This window comes from Zingiber officinale, chromosome 8A (assembly GCF_018446385.1).
Source record: "Zingiber officinale cultivar Zhangliang chromosome 8A, Zo_v1.1, whole genome shotgun sequence".
Taxonomy (NCBI): domain Eukaryota; kingdom Viridiplantae; phylum Streptophyta; class Magnoliopsida; order Zingiberales; family Zingiberaceae; genus Zingiber; species Zingiber officinale.
Window position 1 is genome coordinate 130,005,890 of NC_056000.1, and position 24,388 is coordinate 130,030,277.

The 24,388-nt window shown below is 34.3% G+C and overlaps 4 protein-coding genes across 4 annotated transcripts; 2 read left to right on the plus strand and 2 right to left on the minus strand.

Annotated features, from left to right (window-relative positions):
- Positions 1 to 5,330: 5,330 nt before the first annotated feature.
- Positions 5,331 to 7,733, minus strand: LOC122010239 (40S ribosomal protein S23). Its single transcript, XM_042566705.1, has 4 exons — positions 7,577 to 7,733; positions 6,303 to 6,458; positions 6,096 to 6,222; positions 5,331 to 5,773 (listed from the first exon to the last, which is right to left on the minus strand). The coding sequence occupies exons 1-4, from the start codon at positions 7,579 to 7,581 to the stop codon at positions 5,633 to 5,635; spliced, it is 429 nt and encodes a 142-aa protein (XP_042422639.1). The 5' UTR covers positions 7,582 to 7,733; the 3' UTR covers positions 5,331 to 5,632.
- Positions 7,734 to 8,426: 693 nt separating this feature from the next.
- LOC122010238 (protein RER1B-like) lies at positions 8,427 to 13,442 on the minus strand. The gene is made up of 4 exons (XM_042566704.1): positions 13,242 to 13,442; positions 12,743 to 13,145; positions 9,436 to 9,616; positions 8,427 to 8,770 (listed from the first exon to the last, which is right to left on the minus strand). Exons 2-4 carry the CDS (start codon positions 13,081 to 13,083, stop codon positions 8,720 to 8,722), a joined length of 573 nt encoding a protein of 190 aa, XP_042422638.1. The 5' UTR covers positions 13,084 to 13,145; positions 13,242 to 13,442; the 3' UTR covers positions 8,427 to 8,719.
- A 1,914-nt stretch (positions 13,443 to 15,356) lies between these two features.
- Positions 15,357 to 21,786, plus strand: LOC122012864 (inositol-pentakisphosphate 2-kinase IPK1-like). Its single transcript, XM_042569521.1, has 9 exons — positions 15,357 to 15,615; positions 15,856 to 15,951; positions 16,124 to 16,327; positions 16,853 to 16,997; positions 19,719 to 19,759; positions 19,884 to 19,994; positions 20,265 to 20,858; positions 21,256 to 21,450; positions 21,537 to 21,786. The coding sequence occupies exons 1-8, from the start codon at positions 15,598 to 15,600 to the stop codon at positions 21,367 to 21,369; spliced, it is 1,323 nt and encodes a 440-aa protein (XP_042425455.1). The 5' UTR covers positions 15,357 to 15,597; the 3' UTR covers positions 21,370 to 21,450; positions 21,537 to 21,786.
- A 1,531-nt stretch (positions 21,787 to 23,317) lies between these two features.
- LOC122012865 (protein RADIALIS-like 6) lies at positions 23,318 to 23,986 on the plus strand. Its single transcript, XM_042569522.1, has 2 exons — positions 23,318 to 23,607; positions 23,864 to 23,986. The coding sequence occupies exon 1, from the start codon at positions 23,377 to 23,379 to the stop codon at positions 23,584 to 23,586; it is 210 nt and encodes a 69-aa protein (XP_042425456.1). The 5' UTR covers positions 23,318 to 23,376; the 3' UTR covers positions 23,587 to 23,607; positions 23,864 to 23,986.
- The last annotated feature ends 402 nt before the right edge of the window (positions 23,987 to 24,388 follow it).

Below are 24,388 nucleotides of genomic sequence, written 5' to 3' on the forward strand. Positions count from 1 at the left end.
TTAGATTTTTCCCATTTATACCATAAACCTAGGTTAATAAGATTAATCAACTCCCAACTTATTTGATATTCAAAACAAGCTTTTCTTTAAGTCTAACCAATTCATTCCCTTAAACATGTCATATGACGTCCATTTAAATCCCGAAAATTTTCTAAAAATTTTCGAAAAATCCAGTAAGGTTATTTATCTAATAACACTTATTATTTAATTTGTTATATTTTACATACCTCAGAGGTGAAACTCACAAGACGAGATATGCTCCGGAATCATATCAGCAACCTCTGAATGGAAGAAGATGAAACAATTGCACATCTACACTCAAGATTCAAAGAACTGATCATCGGACTCACGAATCTTGGAGAAAAGGTAACAAACTGAGATTCATTAAGGTACGCTTTAAATGCATTTCTGAGAACGCCCGAGTGAACATCGATAGTCAACTCATTTTATATCTCTAAGGACCTCGAGGCTAGTACCTTAGAAAATTTATTTTCTACTTTTGAACTTTACGAATCGAGATGTGCAGGCCTAAAAAATAAAGAAGAAAAGACAACTCAAAACGTAGTACTGAAAACTAACCAGAAAGATGAACCAGATTTAGACATATCGCTTGACAAAGACGAGGTTGCATTTATGGTAAGTAAATTTAGTAAATTTCTTAAAACTAACAAATTTAACAAGTCGTAGGCTAAAAAACATTCACGAAGCAAATGAAATGTGAGATGTTATAACTGCCAAGAAAATGGCATATGAAAGATCATTGCCCAAAACTGAAGATAAGGAAAATAATAAAGGGCCGACCCAGACGAAACACAAAAATCTAAAGGTGACGTGGGATGAAATTTCATCATCAAAATTAAAAATCGAAACCTACGCTAGACTTGCATTGATGGCAAGTCATCAAGAAGACGACGAAGCGAGTTCATCCAAAATGAGCATCGAGAGCATCGATGAACGAGGAGCCACTTTAGAAGGAAGCAAGAATACAGGGGGGAGTATCGGATAATGAGTTCGACAATGTAAGTCAGATACGATCTCTACCTCCTGACAAATTATACAAGTTCATTAAGATGCTTTCTAAGAATTCCTGTTAATTAAAAACTGGAAATGAAAAATTATTAAAGGAAAACTTAGAATTAAAAGAAACTTTAGCAAAATCTTATCGATTAGAAGATTTTGACAAGTTAAAAATTAAAAAGTCAAATAGAAAACATGAAAAAATCAGTTATGCGCACATATTTCAAATTATAAGAACTATTAAGGACTAAATTGATATTTCAAATATCATAAGAGTCAAATTAAAAAAATAACTAGAAAATTTATTTCTAGAAAATATTTGATTAATCCAATAGGTATGAACCTATATTGGATTCTAAAATCATACTTATATTAAATTTTCATGCATTTACCTTAATATTTTATTTGCATGCTTAAAATTATCAAATCTTTTCAAATAAATTGTTTCATATTCTTTCTCTTCGAAATTAATTAGATCTTAATTTTTTTCGTGAAAAATCATTTTATTACTTATCTATAGAGAAAAATTTTAAATCTTTTGACTGTTAATGAATTTTCTATAAATTTTTTACCAAAATATTAATTTTTAATATTAAAAATTCTCAAAAAGTCAAATTTTGAAAATTAATTTTTTCTAAATATATAATTTCTGTTTTATATAGAAAAAGATACAAGAATTTTAGAATTCAAAATCTATTTATTAAGCATTTTTCTTTACAAATACATCTCCTTGTGTAAAATAATTTATTACTATCTATATTAATTATGTTTATTCGTGAAAATTTTGTCACTATTTTAGATCAGTATGTTTAACAGTGACAAAAATTTTCAAAATTTTTCAACAATTAAAAATAATTTATTTATTTATTTTTTCAAAAACTAGTTTTTAATTCGTCAAAATTTAGATTTTTTGAAAAATAATTCCTAGAATTTTTCTATGTGTTTGTCACTGTTTGTGTAACAATAGGATTCTTACCCCTATTTTTAATATGATCAAAGGAGGGAGAATTATAGATTAAGTCTAAGGGAAAGTATATATATATATATATATATATATTGCATATTAAGTGTTTTAACTTTACATATTTATCACTTGCATAACATATTTATTAATTGCAATTATTTCCATATTATTTTACTATTTTTTTTTAAATTTTTTAACCCTAGCTTAAATTTGGGTTGATATACATCAAAAAGAAGGATATTGTAAGTACCCTGTAGTAGTTTTAAAGTAATCAACCAATTTAAGTTAGGTCCTGTTTGTGTTTGATGTCTTGTATCTAAGTTTGCAGGAACTTAGGAGCACAAAAAGTCGAGCGGAAGATGCAGCGGATGAGAATGATGACATGAGAATCGAGTTGATGGGCTCGGTGCATCTAAGAGATGAGAAGCTACGGAAGAGTATGTCGGTGGAGCGAGAAGGACGCGTACGACATTTCCGAGGGGCGAGAAGTCAGAGTAGAAGCCTGCTCGAGGAGAAGGTTAGAGTTGTGTTTGGGTGAGCTCAACTCTGGATAACCGAAGCATCATCCACGCAAAGAAGACTAGCTGAAAGTTGATCAACCTTGTGAAAGGCACCTTCAATGCCTTATGGAAGGCACCTTTAAACATGTTAAAGACACCTTCAATACCCGTTAGCCAAAGATAAAGTTTTCTATTCGGCGGATAAAAGTTGTCTTATAGAAGGCACCTTGGACCTACTTGAAAGGGTCTTCGAGCAACGGATAAATTTTTCCAGAGGCTATAAAAAAACTCCTGGAGCTAGGAATTAAACAACAACTCTAGTAATCAATTCATAGTTTTTTTCTAAGCTTTCAAAGAGTGTAAGAAGCTTGTCCACTTTTAACGAAGGAGATTTTCATTGAGATTTCAACTGTCTTGGATTAACAACCATCTAAATTGTAATCAAGTAACTATTGTATCTCTTTTCTTTTAAGTTATTATTTCTTTAATATTAATTGCTTGTGTGTAACTAACTTATATCCTTGCTAAGTTTGAAAAGAAAAAGATTGCTCTATTTTATTACAGGACTATTCACCCCCTCTAGCCGACCTATCTGTGTAAACATATGAGTTCAGGTATGGACATTTACTATGATATAACTATTGTTCTTGCTATTATTTCCTCATAAGAATGTATACCTTTGAATTTCTAAATATATTATGTTCATATACTATCTGTCTATTATCCATTAAGTCATCCGTACTCATCACCCTTTGTACTAGTTTTCTTTCGCTAGGGAATAGACAGGGGATTTATGGAGTCAGCTAAAGATCTTGTCCGCTAATCACATGTCACATCTAACAACTTCTTTCATTATTACTTCCACTGCTCAAGTCTTAAGGCCTATGCCTTAGGCTCTATAATATTGGGACCTATTATTATTAAACAAAATCAAATAAATTTAATGATTAAAATTTGTATCCGATAGAACATGCATCACGTCGTGAGTGCACATAACACTTTGATTTTATAGCACCATGTTTAGATTTTGCTCCACGCTTTGATTAACCTAACTTTATTTCCGCTCCAGCACTCATCAATTAATTCCAATGATGACTATCAATTAATTACATATTAATTATAATTGTTATATTTCCCGATCCTAAAATTCTATATAGAGTTAAATATAAGACCGAATTTTATTTTATTTTTTCATCCTTTTTATATTAGTTGATGATCTCGTATCCTCGATGAGTCATTCTCATTGATGCTTTACATTTTTCCCTATAGTGATTCGCTACTATCTAACAAGACATCATTCTTCTTCCTTATTTGGTAATATTTTTTTTGCTCTTTTATTCTTCCTCAAAATATTATTTATTATTTTGTATAAATGATAAATTAAGGATGGAATAGATTATGGATCTAAACATCGTTGGAAAATTATTAACAATTGCAAGTAATTTTTTTTTCCATTTTTTTTGGTGCAAGCAAATTACTACCATAACAAATATAATTTATACACTTAAAAAGTCATAAAATATGATTCATAGTTTTTAAAATACTTTTAAAATGTACTTATTTGATTTATTATATACTTTAAGTGTTGGTTCGTTATTTCTGTTTAAATTAGTTGATTCAAATCAAAATTAATAATTTTTTTTTATTTTCTTATTATATTTGTGTGGATAATAGTCAAACTAAATTTAATAATAATTTTAAATCTCAAAAACCTAAAAAACTAAATTTTATATAAAATCTATTTTTAAATTAATATTTTATTTTTTAAAATAAAAATTTGAACCCGTCGTTGTTGGTCCCAAGTCTGAATGAAAAAGTTTGAGGAAAAATATTATTTTTTTATAAAATTGTTAAAGGTCTCTAAAAAATTTTGACCTAGGGTCTCATGGAACCTTGAGACGACCTTGCTTCCACTCGCATTATTAGTTTTGGACTTATATATGTAATATGTATCTTTTGTATGGAGTTTAGCTTTGTAGTTTCTTGTACTTGTTTTGATGTTGTTGTGTCAAGTCGGGCTGACTTGTAGTCAATTATTTGAGGTTTAAAGGTTTACTTTATATTTTCAGCTGTGTTTTTTATCCAGCCATGTAAGCCACATATTATACTACGTTTCCAGCCGTGTAAGTTGTAAATATTATTTTACATTGCCTTGTGCCCATGTATCCAAATTTTATATGTTATCATAAGAGGAGAGATATTATCCGTTTATCAAACAGGGACTCTCTCAGGACATGACAATAACTTTATAATACGAGGATCGTATGTTTTAACCTCATTGTGAATATTAGGATAATCTTTTACTAAATGTGTTCAATTATTCATATGCATACTTTTTTATAAAAAAAATACTCAACCAGTTAACATAAAATCTAAACCAACTCTGTCCCATAAAAATTTCCATCAGCCTTTAAAATAAATCAAAAAGTGTTTACAGCGGACAATTTAGAAACTTAGAGCTCAATAACCCATGATTACATGTCTCATCTAAAATAAAAATCTCTATAAATACATCATAGTTGAAAATTGAACTATAAATTCCTAAATGATAATAATTTGACACTCATCCATCGTGCCATAAAGAATCAAAGAAAGGGACTACGACCTTATGCTATGGTTGTGATCTATTAAATTTCAAATAGAGAGAGAAAAAAGATTCCCCTTATTCCCTATCTTTAATTCTTCAGCAGAAATAAGTTGTTTTTGTGAATTAGCAAAGTTTTGATTAAAATTTCTCTCAAGTAATATTCACAAGCATACAAATGGAAAACATGGAAATGGCAACATAAATGGAATAGATTGGCTTCCTAAGTGTTCAGTTAAAGCGTCTAAATATCAAACAATATTCATTCACACAAGCTCGTCCAAGACGGCAATTCATTCAAACAAGCTCACTAAAGTGTTCCCCCAATATTGTACCTTCACCTGAATCACAATTCATCAGATAGGAAACATCACAGAACAACTATAAGTTGTTCTAGATTTTTGAAAGAAGATGATTATTTTCACAAGTTCTACTTTTTGCATAAAGATGAAAAACTTGGGAGCTCATGTAAAATGAAAATTTCAGGCCTACATCAGGTAGCAAGTTCAAGAATAATTGTCCAACCAAACCTAACAGAAATTGGTTGATCAGAAACTCATTAATGACTTAAGACCGAGGCTTCTCCTTCTTCTCCTTGAAAAGTGCCAACAAGGACACTCCCGAGACCTTCACCACCTTGAATCTGACTCCAGGAATATCACCCACAGCATGACCCTTACGCCCAAAACCAGCAATCAAGACTTCATCCTGCGGGAAAAATGAAGAATAGTCTTGTAAGCTTCTACAAAGCACACAAACAAAGAACTTAACAATAAAGTGTAGCTAGTGCAATAGCCTTAAAATTAATTGACTCGAAGTGATTCAATATTTTATATTCAAAATAATAATAATAATAATAATAATAATAATAACACAGGTATACTGATCTTTTAGCTTGGGTGCAACTTTATGGATATTGTAAGTACTAAGTTATGTGCATTGCAATTATTGCAGAATGGTGGCAGGGGATTAGTTGATTCTTCTGAAAAAGCTAGATGACAATCAGAACAAATAGATAGATGCAACTCACATTTTCTTCAATGTAATTTAAGCAACCATCATTAGGAACAAAAGCTGCAATTTTCTTCCCATTCTTAATCAGCTGAACTCTAGCACATTTTCTGATAGCAGAGTTGGGCTGCTTAGCTTCAATACCTCTGCAAGAGGCAATGTAATATAGTACTCCAAGCATGAGCAGCAGTAAACTGAAAGAAATATTAAGTAGGATGTTGCTTACATCTTCTCGAGGACTATACCCTTGGCATGTGATGATCCAGCAAAGGGCTTCTTCCACTCATTGCCCAGATGACTTTTCTTGTATGACTTGTCTGCCCATCTTTGACGCCTCCTGTGAGTTTTGAGCTTGCGCCCAGCTCCCATACCACGAGTTTTCCTGCGACATCGCTTACAATTGAGCGGGAAAAAACTCAATTCAAACAAACATGTTTACTCTCTGTGATGACTGAAGTGGCAAAATCTAAACTTGGTTTGTGCTTCTTGTTATCTTAGAGCAAGTCTATTATCATCTTCAGTGCACATTTAAGAGTCAGCATCAAAAGCTGGTGAATTACAAACAAATTGGAGGCCAAAATATTTTTCTAGTTGCCAGAAAATGCATATCTTCAACATCTTCTAATCAAGGCCAAAATTAAAAACATCTCTCGTAAAAATACCCAAATAACTTTATCAATTTATGATATGGACAGCCAAAATCATAGAAATCATGTTCCAAGACAATATAGCTACATGGACGATAAATTTGGAACCACAATCAAGTTAAGAATGGCAGTATCAGTTAAGCAAATAATGCAGGACCAAACACCAAAATAACCAAAACTGATTTTTTTGTTAACTTACAGTATGAACAAGACAAAGATACCTTAACCTGGTAGGCTTATACGAAAATAATATGAAAGACAGAACAGCATATACATTAGTTAATAAAAAATAATCATCAGTGAACACTACACAACTATTCAATGGATAACAATACACTGTAATTTTCCTACAAAGCCATGTTTCTCAGTAATAAAAGCCAGATATGGGAGTTTACTGCCCACACATTTACAATTCGTCGTCTGACTTTCCATATAGATTTACAAGATCTGGACCAAGACAAATGATCAATTTATGCAAGATAATAGCCTGTTAACGGTCCAGTTATACGGACTTATACAGTTGCTAGTAGCGAATCCCAAAAATGCAAATGAAGCACCCTACCACCAGTAACCTCATCAATTCGATAGCCATAATAGATAACTAACACCTGCCATATATCTTCTCCAGCTATCACTTCCAGTACCTTTCAAAAATCTAATCTTTAGCCACAGAACGTACTCCAATGTTTCAAACAAAAGAAACCACCCAAACATAATCCAAGAATCTCGGTACAAGGAGGAAACCAAACAACATGGCCAACTGAGAGCAACGTGCTCCATACATTTGTGTTCGTACTTCTCATTAAGGCTAAAAACAAATAGTAGTATCAGATATTGGGGAGAAAAAACTAACCCCATCGTGTTAGATGCCGAGGACCTCTTTCCTTTCTTCCACTACGTCTGCGTCTTTGCAGGTGCGATGGAGGAGCAGAGTCGGCAATGCAAAACCCTAGAGGCGGCCTCCTTATATCGCCATAGTATTCATAGATCGCATGTTCTCGACCGGACTTGTGTAGTTCGGTTTGAACCGAGTTTCTCTCTAAACCTTAAATTTTATATAAAAAAAAACATTAAACAAAATTATACTTGTGCAACATAATATAATCCTATATATACAAGACAGGATCTCCTGGATCATTTTTTATGGTCCAGATCATTAATATTTACGATTAAATCATGACTACGATCTGGTGGTAATTAATTGTGATCCTTTCCTCGGTTCATCATCTCTATCAGATTATAGTTTGGTTCGGAACGGATGATCGGAAGTCGTCCGGAAGCCACCGATGATGGATAAGTGATCAGATTACTGGGCGTCGAGTAAGGGTATCCTTCGGGTGGCCTCCAACCGCCCGCTTCGAACCAAATTATAATTTGATGGGACGGTGAACTCAGGAAGGGACCGCAACCAATTACGACCGGATTACGACCACGATCAGACCGTAAATACAAATGCTCCATCTCTTGGTTCACAAAAAAAATGATCCAGGAGATGTGTTCTCCCTATATATATATATATTACAAAATTTTAAAAACTTGGCTTCAAAATCATCGATTACTAGATTTAGATCTATTTCTAAATTCATCGAACATGAAAAACTTGTTTCATATTTCCAATCTAAAATCGTTTTCTTTCTTCATTTTTTTTTTATCCCCACTCAAAGTCGAGATCGAGATTACAAAAAAGCATCGAGTCCACAAGGTTAACAAAGAACAGAAACATATTCCACTCCAAGTAGAGAAAGCGTCCAATAAAGATGAGAAACAACACAAAGCAACTAAAGATAAAACTAAACAACAATTACTAGTGTTTTCAGACGGCTATTCTCCAGCGTATCATATACCAGGCTAGTGGATGAGAACATTTGGATGGAAGCACAGAAAATAAACGTTTTTAACAGAATATATCCTTCAATTTTCCAATCGAGTAAAACTAATAAAGGTATCAATTAAGTGAAGATACTGAACATCTGGATGCTCTTAACCCCGTGAGAGATCAATCACTTGACCGGCTACTGCTTCCAGAATTCCTTTTCCCTCCGTACCTCTGAATCAAAACAGTAAACCAATTCAAGAAAAACCCACAGGAATACATTTATCAAAACACATGAAAACATAAAAGTTAGGGAAAATAAAGTAATCTTATTTTCAAATTGAACATTAAAGTCCAACATGACTCTAATTTAACCTCTTGAAGCGCTAATCTTTTAGTTTTAACCGTTATAATTTAGTATCAATTTTCAGTTAACAGTTATTTGAAATGAGTTAAGATGATTCACTATATTCCGCAACTTAATTGACTTCTTAGGAACATTAAGGGCCAAAACAATCAGAGGCAAAATGAGAAGCTAATCTTAAACCTATTTTGCCATTATGTTCAGGTATCAATAAGAAAATAATTGGTCTTTTAACTGAGCATATAGACTATATCAATTTTGCTAGCTGCCTTAAGGCAGAAGCAAGTCAAGTTTACATGAAGGGAAACTAAAGGGGATATAGGAAGTTATATTTTGCGAAGAAAATAATTAAATAATGATCATCTTTGCTTCACTCCTTTTTTCCAAGTAAACAAACTGTATCCATAGTGAGTATCCTGGCGTTGGCTAGAGTTGTGCCTTTGTATTCTAACACTTTCAGAACCATTATAATGAAATATTAAAGAAAGAATTGTGACTCCATAACTGTAAAGCCTAAAATACTACCGAGACTAACCTGCTTCCCAAGGCTGAATGGCACATACTTGAACTTGATCATGTGGGTAATTTGACGTTTCATTGTCAGAAAGAAAAGAACCACCCAATAACATAGCAGTATGGGCCAGAAGACAGGAACATCAAACACAGAGAAGAAAGTCATCACAAAAGCAACACAGAAAGCTTTTGTTATTGAATACCTGAATAATTGTGAAGTAAAATGATTACATGGACATTATACTTAACGTCATTTTAAATGAACAGGTAACAGAAACAAAGGGATGACAAAGTTCAAACATAAATATAAAAGTAGAACAGAAATATATATCAGCAAACAGCAACAAGTCAAATTAACTCCTTAGACATCTCTAAAAGTAGAACAGAAATATATATATCAGCAAACATCAACAAGAAGTCAAATTAACTACTTAGACATCTCTAAAAGTAGAACAGAAATATATATCAGCAAATAACAACAAGAAGTCAATTTAACTCCTTAGACGTCTCTAATAATTTAACTGATTAAATAAACGGCTACACAGGATAACTAACTGTCTCTTGGAGGCAGTATCATATAATTGTAAAAATTGGACGCAACAGAAAAAAGAGAATGAAGATGTTATCAAACATGAGTTTATGATATAATTATTAAAAAATTCTATGCAAACATCACACAGCTTCGCTTACACTTTTTTCATATTGTTTTTTTAAATCATATCAATAATAATGAAGGAATTAAATTTTGTTCCTCTTCCTGTTTATGATTTTTATTTGTAGTAACAACCATTTTTTATGAGATTTGATCACTGTACAATGCTTGTTTATGTTTTGAAGAATGCTTTATTTATCCATTATCCTTGTTTAACCAAAATGTAGTAGTCTATTACATTAGCAACCAGTGATGCTATTACATGGGATCACTGTTATTGAATACACTAGGAGATTTTGAGGCTGGAAGATACTGCAATGCTTGAGTTGTAAGAGACGAAAGGTACTAATCTAAGCATAGTATGAACTTTTATATAAATATATCATTTTAATATATATAATTTAAATATAAGGAATAAATAAAAAATCACTACCCTATCTTAGAACTTTATCCATTAAGTCAACAAACAAATAAATCAATATTAATAATGATAATGGAGCAATAAGGATTCATAGACCCCCCAACTTCCAAGTGTAAATCAAGTGCTCAACTAACGCTAGAAATAATTGACAAACTCTATTTTAAACTATCCATTGAGGTTGAGCATTAAATGATAAACCTAGAAAGAGTAAAATACCACAGATGTAAAACATACACAGTATTGATCGACATTACCAAAGCAAGATTAAAAAAAAGGAAAAAAAAATGGGAAAGACATCTTGAATTTTTCCTTGTCCCTCTTATAACTTGAATCAGTGAGGTGACCACCTAGATGCCTGGGATCCAGCTGAAGACACTTGCCTAAGTCATGCCTGGCCGAAAGCACTCCCTCAAGATGCACTGGAGGTGCTCAAGACTCACCTGGTCTGACCACCTACATGAGCACCTCGAAACAGCAGTGGATACAAGCAAATCATGGGTGCTGCATGTGTGAAGCTGGAAAGTCCAAATACCCACAGAGGGCATAAGCAGCTGCATAGCACAGAGCACATGATGCAACCAACAGAAGTGGAAGAGCATGATACTACAGGCCACTGGCGAATACTATTAGCCAAGGTCGGTAAAGCTGCATGCAGCAGAATGAAGACCACATGGTCACAGATCAAAGGCTACAAGCTACAAGGCCATGACAAATAGGCTGGGGTTTGGCATACTGTAAGCTGCATGACTGCCACACCATATGACTTGGAATCACCAAAATCTAGAGGGTCAGAATGCATGAGCCACAATTATTGTCAGTTTTCAGGAAGTTACTATGGTATACTTTTATATCAATTGTAGCAATCAAATGTTATCTTACAACTACAATTGGATGTTCACCTACAGATTCTAAATGGATTTGTTTTACCTAAAATAAAACAGAAGTAAAATCATAGTGCTAAATGGATCAAAATAACTAAAAGCAAGCTCAGAACCTGACTAGAGAGTTATCAGTTTAAACAGAGGCAGATGAGTAGATTCAGAGTGAGCTTAGACCAATGGGTCAGATACATGTAAACGGAAATAGATTCTCTATCATAGTACTAAATGGATAGAGAATAAAAGCAAGCCCAGAACCTAACCTGAGAATTATCAGTTTGAATAGAGGAAGATAAGTAGATTCAGGGTGAGCCTAGACCAATGGATCAGATACATGTAAACTAAAATTGATAACATATCAACATTTCAATAATCAAATTACCTTTAGAATTCCTCTTTTCCAAACACTTTGACTATCATGTCCATTAGCACTAGCTTACTTAGTCACTAGACCATTTAGTTAAGACTATGATAGGTTTATCAGTATGTCTATTATTTCATTTTCTAGTAACAGGAACGTCTCAATGGCAAATCAGGAAAGGCGAGCATGTTCCTCAATAGCTCATATTTGCATGAACATGAGCACGTCTATTGTTAGATCATCACCCTAAATGAACGTTGCATGAACTAAATTTATGGGTAATGTTATTGTCCATAACAGCATCATACTCGGTCAACAGGCAAGGATGTTCCTAATTGATGACAGGAATACCTTCAAACAAAAGTTGAGTAAGACATGTCGCCCGCTAACATTGGGTGTCTTGTTTTACCAAACAAAGAAACGTCATTAAGTTAGTGTATTTGTATATCTATAGTGTTGGTTACTGATATAATTACACCTTTCAAATGTCTTGCAATCACCAAGATGCCATACCCATTACCCAAAAAATTTATTTATCAGAACAATTTTTAAGTTTCATTTTTTTTTTACACTGGTACTTCAAGAAACTGATAACCCTTTTTCAGATACGTAGGTAAATATCAAGAGTAGACGATGTCAAAACAAAAGATTCAACCATAATATATTCATACAACAACCTACTCTTTGGAAGACAAATAATAATGTATATCACGAAGAGAATGACAGACTTTCCAACATAATGTGCATCATAAAAGCTAATGTCTAACATATGGTCTGTCTAAACATGTTTTAGCTCCTTTTGCAGCTTAAAAAATGTCGAATAGTTTGATGGAAGCATCTTTCTCAAACAAAGCAGACCATAGTAGACATCATATACACAATGCACATGAAGTTAAAGTTCTGAGAAGTGGAAATTGAACTGGATATTGGAAATTTTTAGGAGCGAGTGGATCTAAGAGAAAGGGAAAGTAAATTCATCCCGGTGGCTAATAAAATAAAAGGCAAATAAAATTTTACCAGAACTTGAACTCCGGAAGACGACGAACGAAAGGTTTGAATTCGTCAGAGCCCCTTGTAGGCAGAGCAAGGCCGTCAGAAACTTCGAGCTCCGGATCAACCAGCGGAGACAGGAACCCAATCAGGAGATTCAACAGATAGATCCCCAAACCGTAGCTGATGATATAAAAGCCCTGCAGTAAATACACGCGCAGGCAGTAGATCGCAGCGACTCCAGCAGTCCCGATCCACCTTTCGGTCGCGTGGGGCGTCGATTTATCCAAGTAGTACTGAAACGCCCTGGAGAAATCACTTCTCCATTTTGCCAGGGGAAACGAAGCAGTAGGATCATCAACCTCCATTAAAGTCTCCCACTTCTTCTCCTGACGTCGATCTACGGATATTTCTTCAAGAAGATGAAGTTCTGAAAAATGGAAGATCAATTAGGTCAGTCGACAAGGAGATCAGAGTTCGAGACCAAGGAAACGATGAAGAAGCATCGGATTAACCGAGGATTTACCTGCATGAATCGACCTTCTCCTCTTCGGCGATTTGGGACGGAGCAACCGACGGAAATCGAGGGATTGGAAAAGAACGACGAACTTCCGGATCCTGAAAAGAGGAATCGAGGTCAAAGTTTCGAAGACACGGAACCCACACGCGTAGTCGACTGAACCGGGCCGGTTCGACCGCCCCTCGAAAGAAGTGGCTTGGAAGTTGAACCGACGAGACGAACGTCCTTTATTCGTGAAGAATTTATAGTTTATATTTATGAATAAACAAATTGAAGATGGTTGAAGATGCATATTCATTTAAACTAAATCAGTTATTTAAATTTATTTACTTAATTGAAAAAATTGATATAATAACAAATTATATGCAACACTTCTATTTAAGAATAATGTTATTTTATGTTAAGTCTATTTTAAGATGAAAAATAAAATGATAATTTACCGACGTATGTATAGATTTAAATTTATTAAAATACGTACATTATTTTGGTATTTATCAAAGAACGATACATTTTTAAGTACATTTCCGATTTTATCCTTATGACAAATCTGACCTTTTTTTCACTGTCATTTTCTCACTCTCTCTTCTATGTAGTTTATCTTATGTATGCAATCAATCTAATTTTTCCTCTATGCTCTTCTCTTTCCTCTCTTTTTTTCCATGCCTGCATGCATAACATAGGCCTGATATATAAATCATATCAGGCCCACAATGTTTAGAATTTAGTTGATTTTTTTGATAATATTAGAATACATTTGGAGAAGTCGAAATAATCAATAGATGATATATTTGAATTTTTTGTAACCCCATAAATCAATAGAGATTGATCCATTATTTATTTCAACTTTTATGGAAATGTAAAATTATAATAATAATGAATTGACAAAAATCCTTATGTGTGGGTCTGATATGAATCATATCAAGCCCAACGTATCGAGATTGTTTTGATGATTATTTTATCTCCTCATATCAGGCTCAATGTGGGTCTGATATCTCCCCATATCAGACCCAATGCCTAACAACAGAAAAAATAATAAAAAAAGAAAGAGATATTTAAGTTTTTCAAAACCTCTGGTCCACCACTAGAAATAATAATGGAGAGTATATTTGGACTCCTTGCAATTTTAAAAATCCACAGGGCCTGAAATGACTGCAATCTAAGGTCTTTAGGTCGATTAGTGGGTTTCGGTCAAAACTCATTGATGGACCTAGAGAGCTCCGATTGTACCCATTTTCAGTTCCTGTGAATTTCTGATATTTGAAGGAGTTCAAATATATTATCTATTATTTATTTCAACTTCTAAAAGATGTTAAAATATAATAAAAAAATCAGCAAAACAATCCTCAACGTTTTAGGTTTTTCAAAACCTCCGGTACACCACTAGGAATGTCAAAAATAATAATTGAGGACATATTTGGGCTCCTTGTAATTTTAGAAAACCACATGATTTGAAATAACTGCAATCTGAGGTCTCTAGGTCGATAAGTGAATTTCGGTCAAAATCCACCGATGGACTTAGTGAATAACTGCAATTTCAGTTTTTGTGGATTTCTAAAATTGTAAGGAGTCTAAATATGATCTCCATTGTTATTTTAGGCATTCCTAGTGGTGGACTAGAGGTTTTGAAAAATCTAAATATTTCTTTCTTCCTTTTTTTTTTTTTTCCTTTTTTTCTTGTTGGTAGGCCTTATATCACCTCATATCATGGCCACATTGGGCTTGATATGGAGAGATATCAGGCCCAACGTGGGTCTGATCTCCTGTAACATGTTTGAGAAAAAAAAAAAAGAGAAGATAAAAAAAAGGATAGGAAAGAGAAGATACGTAGAGAAGGGAGAGAAATGACAAAGAAAAGAAAAAAGAAATCAGTTAAATTTATTAGGAGGATAGAATAGGAAGAGTATTGTAAAAAGATGCCTCCTTTGATAAATACTACAGTAATATGCAACTTTTAGTAAATTCAAAAAATCTAAGTATGTGTTTTGGTAAATTACCGAAAATAAAAAGAGGACTCCATGGAGATAATAAAAATAAGGGGGCGCTTTTTCCAATTTTTCCCCTACATTTATGAGTCTCTAATCGAAGGATATAAAAATGCAAGCTCAATGACCAATTTCAATGTCTTCACATTTTGCAAGCGAAGATCTGAATTCTGTTCCTTTGGACATCTTCCGTGCCCTAACGCTCTTTGTCTCTGCATCATCTTCCTTGTTTCTATCTTTCCCTCCTCTCCATCATCCGCCAATTAGCTTCTGCTTTAGAGCGAACGACCCGTTCCCATTCCGAGGAGTTTCGTGTTACCGTTGCCTTTTTCCTTCCGGCGGTACGTGGAGCAGGTCAGCGATTTCCCACCATTCGCAGTATGAGCCACAACGGGAAGGTATGAACAATCCACATTGGTACAGGCGATAACAATTTATACACGTTCCGAGAATGAAAAAAAAAAAAAAATCTAATTTTGAGGTTTTTATATGTAAATTTAATCAGGTTTCCTTCTTAGTAAAATTGACTCCAAGCATGAATTGGTGCATTCCTTTTGATCGTTAGTCGTTTAGAATGTTAAATCTCAAATTTTGAATCTACTCTCCTTTCCCCTCGTTTTTCTGTGTGCGAAGAACAGATGATCGTAGGAGAAAGCACTGCCAAGGATTGGTTCTACAAAGGAGAAGGAGCTGCCAATCTGGTCCTGGGATATTGCGGCTCTTCTCCCTTTTTGGTAGCCTTCGTGTTATCTTAGTGTTGATATTTTTTTCCCTTTTTTTTGGGTTTGCTTATGGGTTAAGACGTTATGAGCACATTGCTTAGATTATTTTTATGGACCTTATGATTTCTTTCCTACAAAAAACAAATAGACGAAACAGTGCCAATTTGATGTTTTTATGAAGCAGGTCGGAAAGGTATTACGCATTCAGAAAATTCCAAATAAGAAGACTCTGTCTGCGCATAAAGGATTGGACCTATCTAATCATGAAAAACTTATATGGAAAGATGTAGGGGAAATTCTAGAGTCCGCTACCAGAGACTTTGCTTCCAGAGCTTTTATTCAGCATGTCATGGCTGATTTATTGAACTCCAAACATATAGATGCGGGGGTAAACTTTTTTGGAGCCATTTTATTTTATTTTCTTATGTACTATGGTTTCCTGTCTTGGTTGAGATCTTTATAATCTTTGTTTGTTTATCAATTTAAGATAAAGACTATAATTCATACTGCAATCTTTTCCTATTCAAGCTCTTTTACTTATTTCCTGTACTTAGAAGACATGTATCCAATTTTGGCATAGGGATGCTTAGTGCCTGAACGTGTATGTGATTGAGTAGGTATTTTCCATACCATATTCTTCTATTCTATATGATGAAAATCAACATTGATCATATAAGCTTAAAAGACCTTAAACATATACTTTCTTGAATGGCTTGCACTTTTGAAATAATAGGACAGGTTTACTATGAAGCATACTGCATGCTTTAGTTTTTATTCTGTTATCATTATCTCTGTCATACTTTTGCAGTGTTTGGAGTAGCTGCAGCTTTTATGTATGAGAGATTTTTGAAGTTGCTAACAGTTTTCAGAGTTCTCACATTCTTTTCTGTTTTTTTTTTCTTTCAATTTGCAGATTCTTATCTATGTTTCTAAGGAATTTTTGGATGTTATGGAGACGAATATTAAAAGTCAACGTCCAACACGGAGGGTTGATGCTGCCAATATCAATAAGCTGTGTGAATTTGCGCTTCTTATTTCTGACCATTCAGTTATTACTAGTGAGAACTAAACTATTTTCCTCATAACATAGTTTGTTTTGTTTTTCCATGGAGGAACATTGTCATGTTAAGAGCATGACAGAAACATGCATTATACTCTTCAGGAATGATAGTTTAACCCACTAGTTCCTGCAAGAAGGAAGAATGTGGATCAGTAAAATAGCCTCGTATTTTTAAACAAGCCATAGGAAACGCAGAAACGTAGGTAATGTTAGATACTTAGGAAATGAGCTTCTAGCATCTAGTATGATTTTCGTGTCTCTTAAGCTAAAAAGAAAATTTTATAAGATTGCGGTACGACTTGTCATATTTTATAAGTCAAGAGTATTAGGACTCTATAAAACAAATTAATGTAGCTGTCTAAGAATCTTAAGATGAAAGTGTGGAGTTACATAGAAGAATAAAATTAAAAAAATATATTTGAGAGCAATTAAGTGGAACTCTAATAGATGATAAAATGAAAGCAAATACATTGAGATTTGAGATGGTACAAATATATTCAAAGTTGGCTGACTGATTCTATTGTGAGAAGACTTAAATTTATTAAAGTGGAAGGGATAAGGGGTAGTGGGAGATTAAATTTGATATGATATTGCCTTGCATAGAGCTCGATGGAGTGATCAAATTTGAATTGATCCTAGATAGTTGGAATGAACATGACCTGATAATGATGATGATGTCTAATGGGTGGATATTTAGAAGAACTTGCCCATTCAATTTCTGCTATAGGTTAGTTTGTGGTAGCCTGGTAGGTTCTTTTTCTTTTTTAACTTTGTTGACTCTCATCAACTTCTTCTGTAAAATTGAATACAATCTGGATTTTATGTAGGCAATGACCAGTAGAAAAATTGTATGTCTTACAGGGTTTATTACAACGTCTTGGCATACTGAATTACCTAACTGATACTGTGATAGTGTGTTATGGCCTAGGATCCATTCCCCCGTGTGTTTGACATGGTTGTGCTCGGTTGTGATATTGTTGGGTAGAGAACTCACAATTTGTTTGAGAAGTTGAACTTCAATTAATATCGGTGTCCAGAGAACTTTTGATGTGTTCTCTTACTTGGTACCATACCTTCAATTTTCACATCTGAATGTCTAAACTTCTCATCTATCCTCTCCTTAGTAATACAAGGTGATCTCAACAAGTTGTTCACCAACTGGCGTGTAACTCCCCACTAATTTCTGTCATTACTTCACAATTACATGATTCCTTATGGCCAGAAAATCCAAGATAGGGATAAATGCCTATGACTTTGTACTTGACCATGTCTACCAATATGGCAATATGGAACACAATTAGCTAAACATGACTCCAACCCTAATAGATAATGTGCAAGTGTGAATGTAACGCTAATTCAACAATGCTACTAGGAATATAAGCTGCATACAGATTAGATTGAGTCTGGCATAGGAAAAGAATCATGGGTGTAGGCACCAGCAAGTGACAAACTTCACTGTAATACTGATTTTTGAGGAAGAAATTTAATATAAACTAATACAAAAACAATAATTTTCAATAAGGGAATAAAAATTTGAACAAGATCAATTGATATTAAACTGCCTAGCCTTTAAGTAGCCAGAACCCAGAAGTAAACTAGTGCTTAAAAGATTGAAGCGACCAGCATTCGACTAACAATGCAATAAAATTCAAATGCAACAAGAATTTTTTTATATTCTGATAATATGTTATCAGAAATATTCAAATGCTTATGTATTAACTAGAACACTAAAAAAACAAAGATGTTTCTTATGGTTCTACATTTACCCACCTGCTGATAGATGGGCATAGAGTGAAAGGGCAAATACGAACTTTTGCTAAGAATTAATAGTAAAAGAAAATGACTTTTCTAGTAATGTTTCATACAATCATAGTCTGCAGAATTATACCTTTTAAAATTTTAATGAGATGTTAATTAGTGGGCCAACTAGGTGACTGTTATGATCATCTTTCTTACATCTCCAAAATTTGCAGGTACTTTTGTTATTCAAAACACTCAATTACACTCAGATCAAGCAATAGTAGTAAAAGCAAAAAAGTTCATTAGTGATAAAATTACAACAGGTGGATTAACAAGATAACAATTAAGGACACTGAAATTGATTATATACATGTGCACATGCACATGTTATTGAACTGCAGTATAAACAGCAAGAGCAAGTTTTCTGGCTGATTTTTAAGAAGAGTTTTCTGGTTAATTTTAGTAGATAGTGGAGATAATGCCATATTCTCAGACTACATGTTTCTAGGTTTTTCCCTGATATAAATTCCATCACTTCTAGCCCTTGGAGGGAACAAAATAAACTTCCAGAGTTCCAGGCTTCCAGCCTTTGTAGCCAGCATGAGACTCAAACATAATTTCAGTAAAATTTTAGTTATTTTCTCAAAGGAAATTTCAACTTTCAACCTTGGGAATGTACACAAATAATTATTTAATGATACAATCTGTTGCCTTTAACCTGTCTGTATTCATATTTTTAATCAATTGTTATTTGCCAAAAAAATTCTCTGCTACATGCCTTTTATCATAGTTTGTTATTCGTCTTTCACTAATTTGTCTCTCTTCTGTATGACTTTTATTATTAACTCTGACCAGAACCTATCAGCTTTTTTTATTTTCTGTTGAAGAGACTATTTTATGAATATGCTTTGAAGGTACATTTTTAATGCTTATCACAAAATTGTGCCTTGGGATCATGACACTTTCAGCACAATTTCAGGTACTCCGAAATGTGATTTCAGCATTGCAGTTGAAATAAAGGTGCTTCCTCTTATAGCAGATCAGTTTCTTTCTTTTCCCGTTTTGGCTTGGTTTCTATTGTACCTCAGCCTTACTTCTAGCCTGTGGTTCCATTGCTTAATCTTTTTTCATGACAATGTATTAGCCAAAGTGTGGTTTCCTCCCATCTTCAGAATACATCACAGAAGCAAATGCAATTAAGAAGAATGCAACACGATTTAAAATGCATCAATTCCTAAAACATCATCGGGGAGAGGTACACATTGCTTTATTATATTTCATATTTTGATTTTTAACGTTGACAGTCATTTGAAGTTTTGCCAAAAGCTATTCGTACGATACTGTCTGAAAACACAGGTCACATTGGTTCCTGTAATTGTTTTATCTACTAAAATAACACTCCTTTTGATGCCAACGTCTCTCTTGATTGTTAACATGATTATTAATATTGAAGCTTATGGATCATTAACTATCAACATCTACATTTGTGAAGCTTTCTTGATATATTACATTTTTTGTATTGCAGATCTTACAAATAAGTGGGTACAACCCACTTGATCTATTCTCTGGATCAAGGGACAGAATATTACAGGCCATCGTTGCCTTGTTTGAATCTCCTCAGAATAATTTCCGTATATTTTTTGATGGATCTCTTGTGTTTGGAGGATTGGGTGGTGGCTTAGATAATACAACTGAACAGTTTAATAACAGCAAAGAAGCAATTGCAAACTTGATTGCTTCCAGTGGCTTACAGTTAGCTAGCTTTTTTGAACTAGTAGCAGAGACAGGCTTTAGGTCTGGGATCTTTGATAGACTTTTAGCAACTCAGAAGTTGGATGTCCTTGACATAGAAGGGGCTATTCATCTATATTACAATATTATTTCTCAGCCATGTCCAATCTGCAAAAATTTGAGCAACATGAAGGTTTTGCACAAGTATTCCTCCTTGCATTCTCTACCATTAGAGAAAAGCATGAAAATTGTTAGGGAATATCTTATATCAGCTACTGCAAAAGATTGCAGCCTGATGATCAGCTTTAGGCCTTCAGAACTTGGCTGTACTACATCTAATTATGATTCTGTATTTCTCAGATCATCAAATCAAACCTATGCTTACAAGGTATCCGATCATTGTAGTTGCTCTTTTACTTATGATCCCTATTAATCCTAGGAACATCCATGTCGAATAAGGGAATCCTGTAAGAATGCTAAACGGCCAAGAACAAAGGCACATGCTATTTTACACATATTCACCTTGGCGTTATCACATTTCTGTTTCCATGTTATAGATCAGTTGCAGTTTTAGCATTCACATGCTTCTCACTCAGCCGTAAACCAGTCTTCTTAAAACTAGATCGGCAGGAGAGCTGGTGGCTCCTCAGCCGATCCAGTTCTTGAATCAGCTGGTCTTTTTTTTTTTAATTATTGCCTTTAGCATATTAGCTGGCCTACAAATATTGCATCCTTTTGGATTTACTAGTTACTACAGGTCTGACTTGGTATGTTTTTGTTTCCAGGCTTTTTTTATTGACTTGGATTTGAAACCTCTAGATAAGATGTTTCATTATTACGAGTTAGATCAGAAGATTGTGAACTTTTATAAAATGAATCAGGAGATTGAACAAAAGTGACAGTGCCAGAAGAGATCCATCTGCAGCAGTGATGAAGAATAGTGGTTAAGGATATATTTGCATCCTGCATTACAAACCGAGGTAACTCCTAAAGGAATTTCAATTCCCAATCTTTGTGAACCTGTGTTATGCTAGTGTGTCAAACCTTGATGGATCATTGCATGCAGTAAACAACATGTTCTGAAGAATGTGATCATCTAAAACATTCTACCTCAACGTGCAGAAGAGGATTTGATCAGCTGGTTGATACTGTAAGCTCCATGATCCTCAGAGCCGAATTTAATCAATTAATTTGTCAGAATTGAAAAATATCTAAGGATTGCACTCCTACAATGCATGATTCATGGTTGGACTTGTGTCACGCATACTCTCTTTCATTTCTGCAACACTTAAGACCAACAAAAGTAGAAAATCTATAAAGACAGACTCAGAAACTTTTCCCTTAAGTGAAGTTATCGTGCTTTCTCTTCCATTTGAATCAGTAAATTGCTTGCTACATTCTTTTGGAAATAGCTTTACTGTATATTATCTGAATATTCTTCATATCTCATCTTTTGCCATCATTATCCTCCTACTTTTCTTTCTGACTGTTCAAAAGTCATGGAAGAAAAGACAGCCAAAATGAATGGATTAGTTCCTCCTATGCAGGACATGCTTTTTCGGCCCCTCTTTAAACACTATTGTCATAATATTTGATTCATCTGATCTGATGAAACAAAACCACATAGCTGTTATCATCAACTTCCATTATTGATCCTTAGCTAGCTTTTGCATGTACCTCTCCGACATATGGCTACTGTGCATATATATCTAATTTATTCTTTATAGTCCTGAAAAGACCTCTTTTGATTCCTGCCATTATTTTCCTTTTTTTATTTATAAAAGCTAAAGAAGAATTCCATTCAAGTGCTATTCTCTATAAGTGGGAAAACTGACTAGATTACAACTCCATAACATTATAATATCTCCATATTTGATGACATTGAAGAAATGGAGAATTGAATCATGATAATTTTGTTTGCAAACAAGTTTAAGATGGTTTTTTCCATGTACATATTTGTGAAAAAAAAGGGAAGAACAAAAAAAAAAAAACTTTCCCTACAATTTTGACAGTTCTTAGAAGTCTGCACAAGATTCACAGTGAAGAGTTATTGGAGCACAATCTCCTCAAACAAAATAATGATAACAATAATAATATATCAACAAACCTAAGTTTTACGCTAAGAGGAACATGATTCATGATGATGCATGCAAAGTAAAACGGTTGTCTTTATTTTAATTGCTAGTGGTTGAAAGAATCCCAATGGTTAAAACTAAACTCTAAACCCTAAATTTATATTGTGGGCTAGATTCAACCCCCCATTATCCAATAAAGGAATGACTATCTGATCTTTGGCCAAAAAGAAGAAAGAAAGATTACGAGGGCTAGAATATGTCATTCTCGGAACCATATCCCACCTCATTGCATAAAGTGAGTGAAAGAGGTGAGAATCCAAGGTTGTTTTCTTCAACTTGCACATTATGACTTGGGTTTTGAGGTTGTTGTTCAGTGGAATAGAATCCACTTTGTCATGGAAGAAGAAGCAGCAGGAGAAGGAGAGGCACATTAGGCTCGTCGGGAGGTTAATTAGTATCGGGATTAGCATATCCTAAAGTGTACTTAACATTTTAAATTGAATTTAGTCCTGAAGGGAATCCATCACCTCTATAGATTATTGTGCTCAAGGGACATGTGATAGTAAATTAAAAAAGAGTAGAAAACAAGAAGATTTCTACATTATTGTTATTAAGCGAGGTTTGTTGTTCTACTTTTGCACTAGCAAACCTGCGACGTGTGTTAGGTTCGAGCCTGAGTCCAAACTATTGGTTCCGAATCGGTTCCACCACTACCTCAGTCCCTATAAAAGAGCCCCCTATCACGTACCCCTTCTCCAAACAACTTCCTCAACCCCTTTCACTCACTGTTCCATCCAAACCTCTTCAATTCCCTCCCCCTCAACATCCAACATGGCCTCAGCATGGACCGAGCATCAGAACAAGCTCTTTGAGCGCGCTCTAGCAGTCTTCGACAAGGACACCCCCGACCGGTGGCACAACGTGGCCCGAGCAGTCGGCGGGGGCAAGACTGCCGAGGAGGTCAAGTCCCACTACGACCTCCTAATCGAGGACCTCAAAAGCATTGAGTCCGGCCGCGTCCCTTTCCCCAACTACAAGTAGCTAGCCGTCCAACACCTACAGGTACACCACTTCCTCCCCAATGTCATTCGGTATCTTACTATCGATCCCAGCTTGTACCTTTGAGACACCAAGAATCTAAGGACTTTGTCTGTTACTGAACCTAGCAACCTCACGTGAGATGTAATCATAGACATAATCTCACTTTGTCACCATATGAATACAGAAAATTAACTAGCTATATTTTTCGATAGATTCGATAAGATACTGACATTAATTCCTCTGTTCATAACAAGTTTCTTAAATATTTAAGTTTCAGGGTGAGCAAGTATATGGCCTTGGAGTGGAGATTTCACTTATTCAGTATCAACTATTATGAAGTAGATGGGCCAATGCTATGTATCAATGACAACTTTTATAATGAATGAGTAATGTTATAGTACACCTGAGAAGTTTGAATTAGAATTACTTGAAACACTGGACCGTCCGCAAACCTATATGCATTTGGACCGTCCGCAAACCTATATGCACTTCTCCGAACCGAGCTAGTAAGAGGTTCGAGCTTGGCTTGGTTGGTTTTCTCCCTAAACTCGAGTTCGGCTTGAATTTGATTCGAGCTTTAATTCTTAAGCTCGAGCTTGGTTCGTCATGAAATTAAATAGTTCACGAACAGTTCGAGCTCGGTTCAAAAATAACTTGTTTAAAAGTTAAACAAGCTTAGCTCAAGCTCGGCTCGAGTTTGATTCGAGATTTACTTCTTAAGTTCGAGCTTGGTTCGTAATGAAATTAAATAGTTCTCAAACGGCTCGAGCTCAATTCAAAAATAGCTCGTTTAAAAGTTAAA

Bases quoted from the DNA above. Each gene is read 5' to 3' on its own strand.
- LOC122010239 (XM_042566705.1), bottom strand. The intron at 6,223-6,302 runs GTAAGCAACATC...TGCCTCTTGCAG, and splicing joins GGTATAGTCCTCGAGAAGAT to AGGTATTGAAGCTAAGCAGC. The intron at 5,774-6,095 runs GTGAGTTGCATC...TTTTTCCCGCAG, and splicing joins TAAATTACATTGAAGAAAAT to GATGAAGTCTTGATTGCTGG.
- LOC122010238 (XM_042566704.1), bottom strand. From the start codon at position 13,083: ATGGAGGTTGATGATCCTACTGCTTCGTTTCCCCTGGCAAAATGGAGA. The intron at 9,617-12,742 runs GTAAAATTTTAT...ACAATTATTCAG, and splicing joins CTTCCGGAGTTCAAGTTCTG to GTATTCAATAACAAAAGCTT. The intron at 8,771-9,435 runs GTTAGTCTCGGT...GTTTTGATTCAG, and splicing joins CATTCAGCCTTGGGAAGCAG to AGGTACGGAGGGAAAAGGAA.
- LOC122012864 (XM_042569521.1), top strand. The intron at 16,328-16,852 runs GTAAACTTTTTT...TTCAATTTGCAG, and splicing joins CCAAACATATAGATGCGGGG to ATTCTTATCTATGTTTCTAA. The intron at 16,998-19,718 runs GTGAGAACTAAA...GCACAATTTCAG, and splicing joins TGACCATTCAGTTATTACTA to GTACTCCGAAATGTGATTTC.
- LOC122012865 (XM_042569522.1), top strand. From the start codon at position 23,377: ATGGCCTCAGCATGGACCGAGCATCAGAACAAGCTCTTTGAGCGCGCT.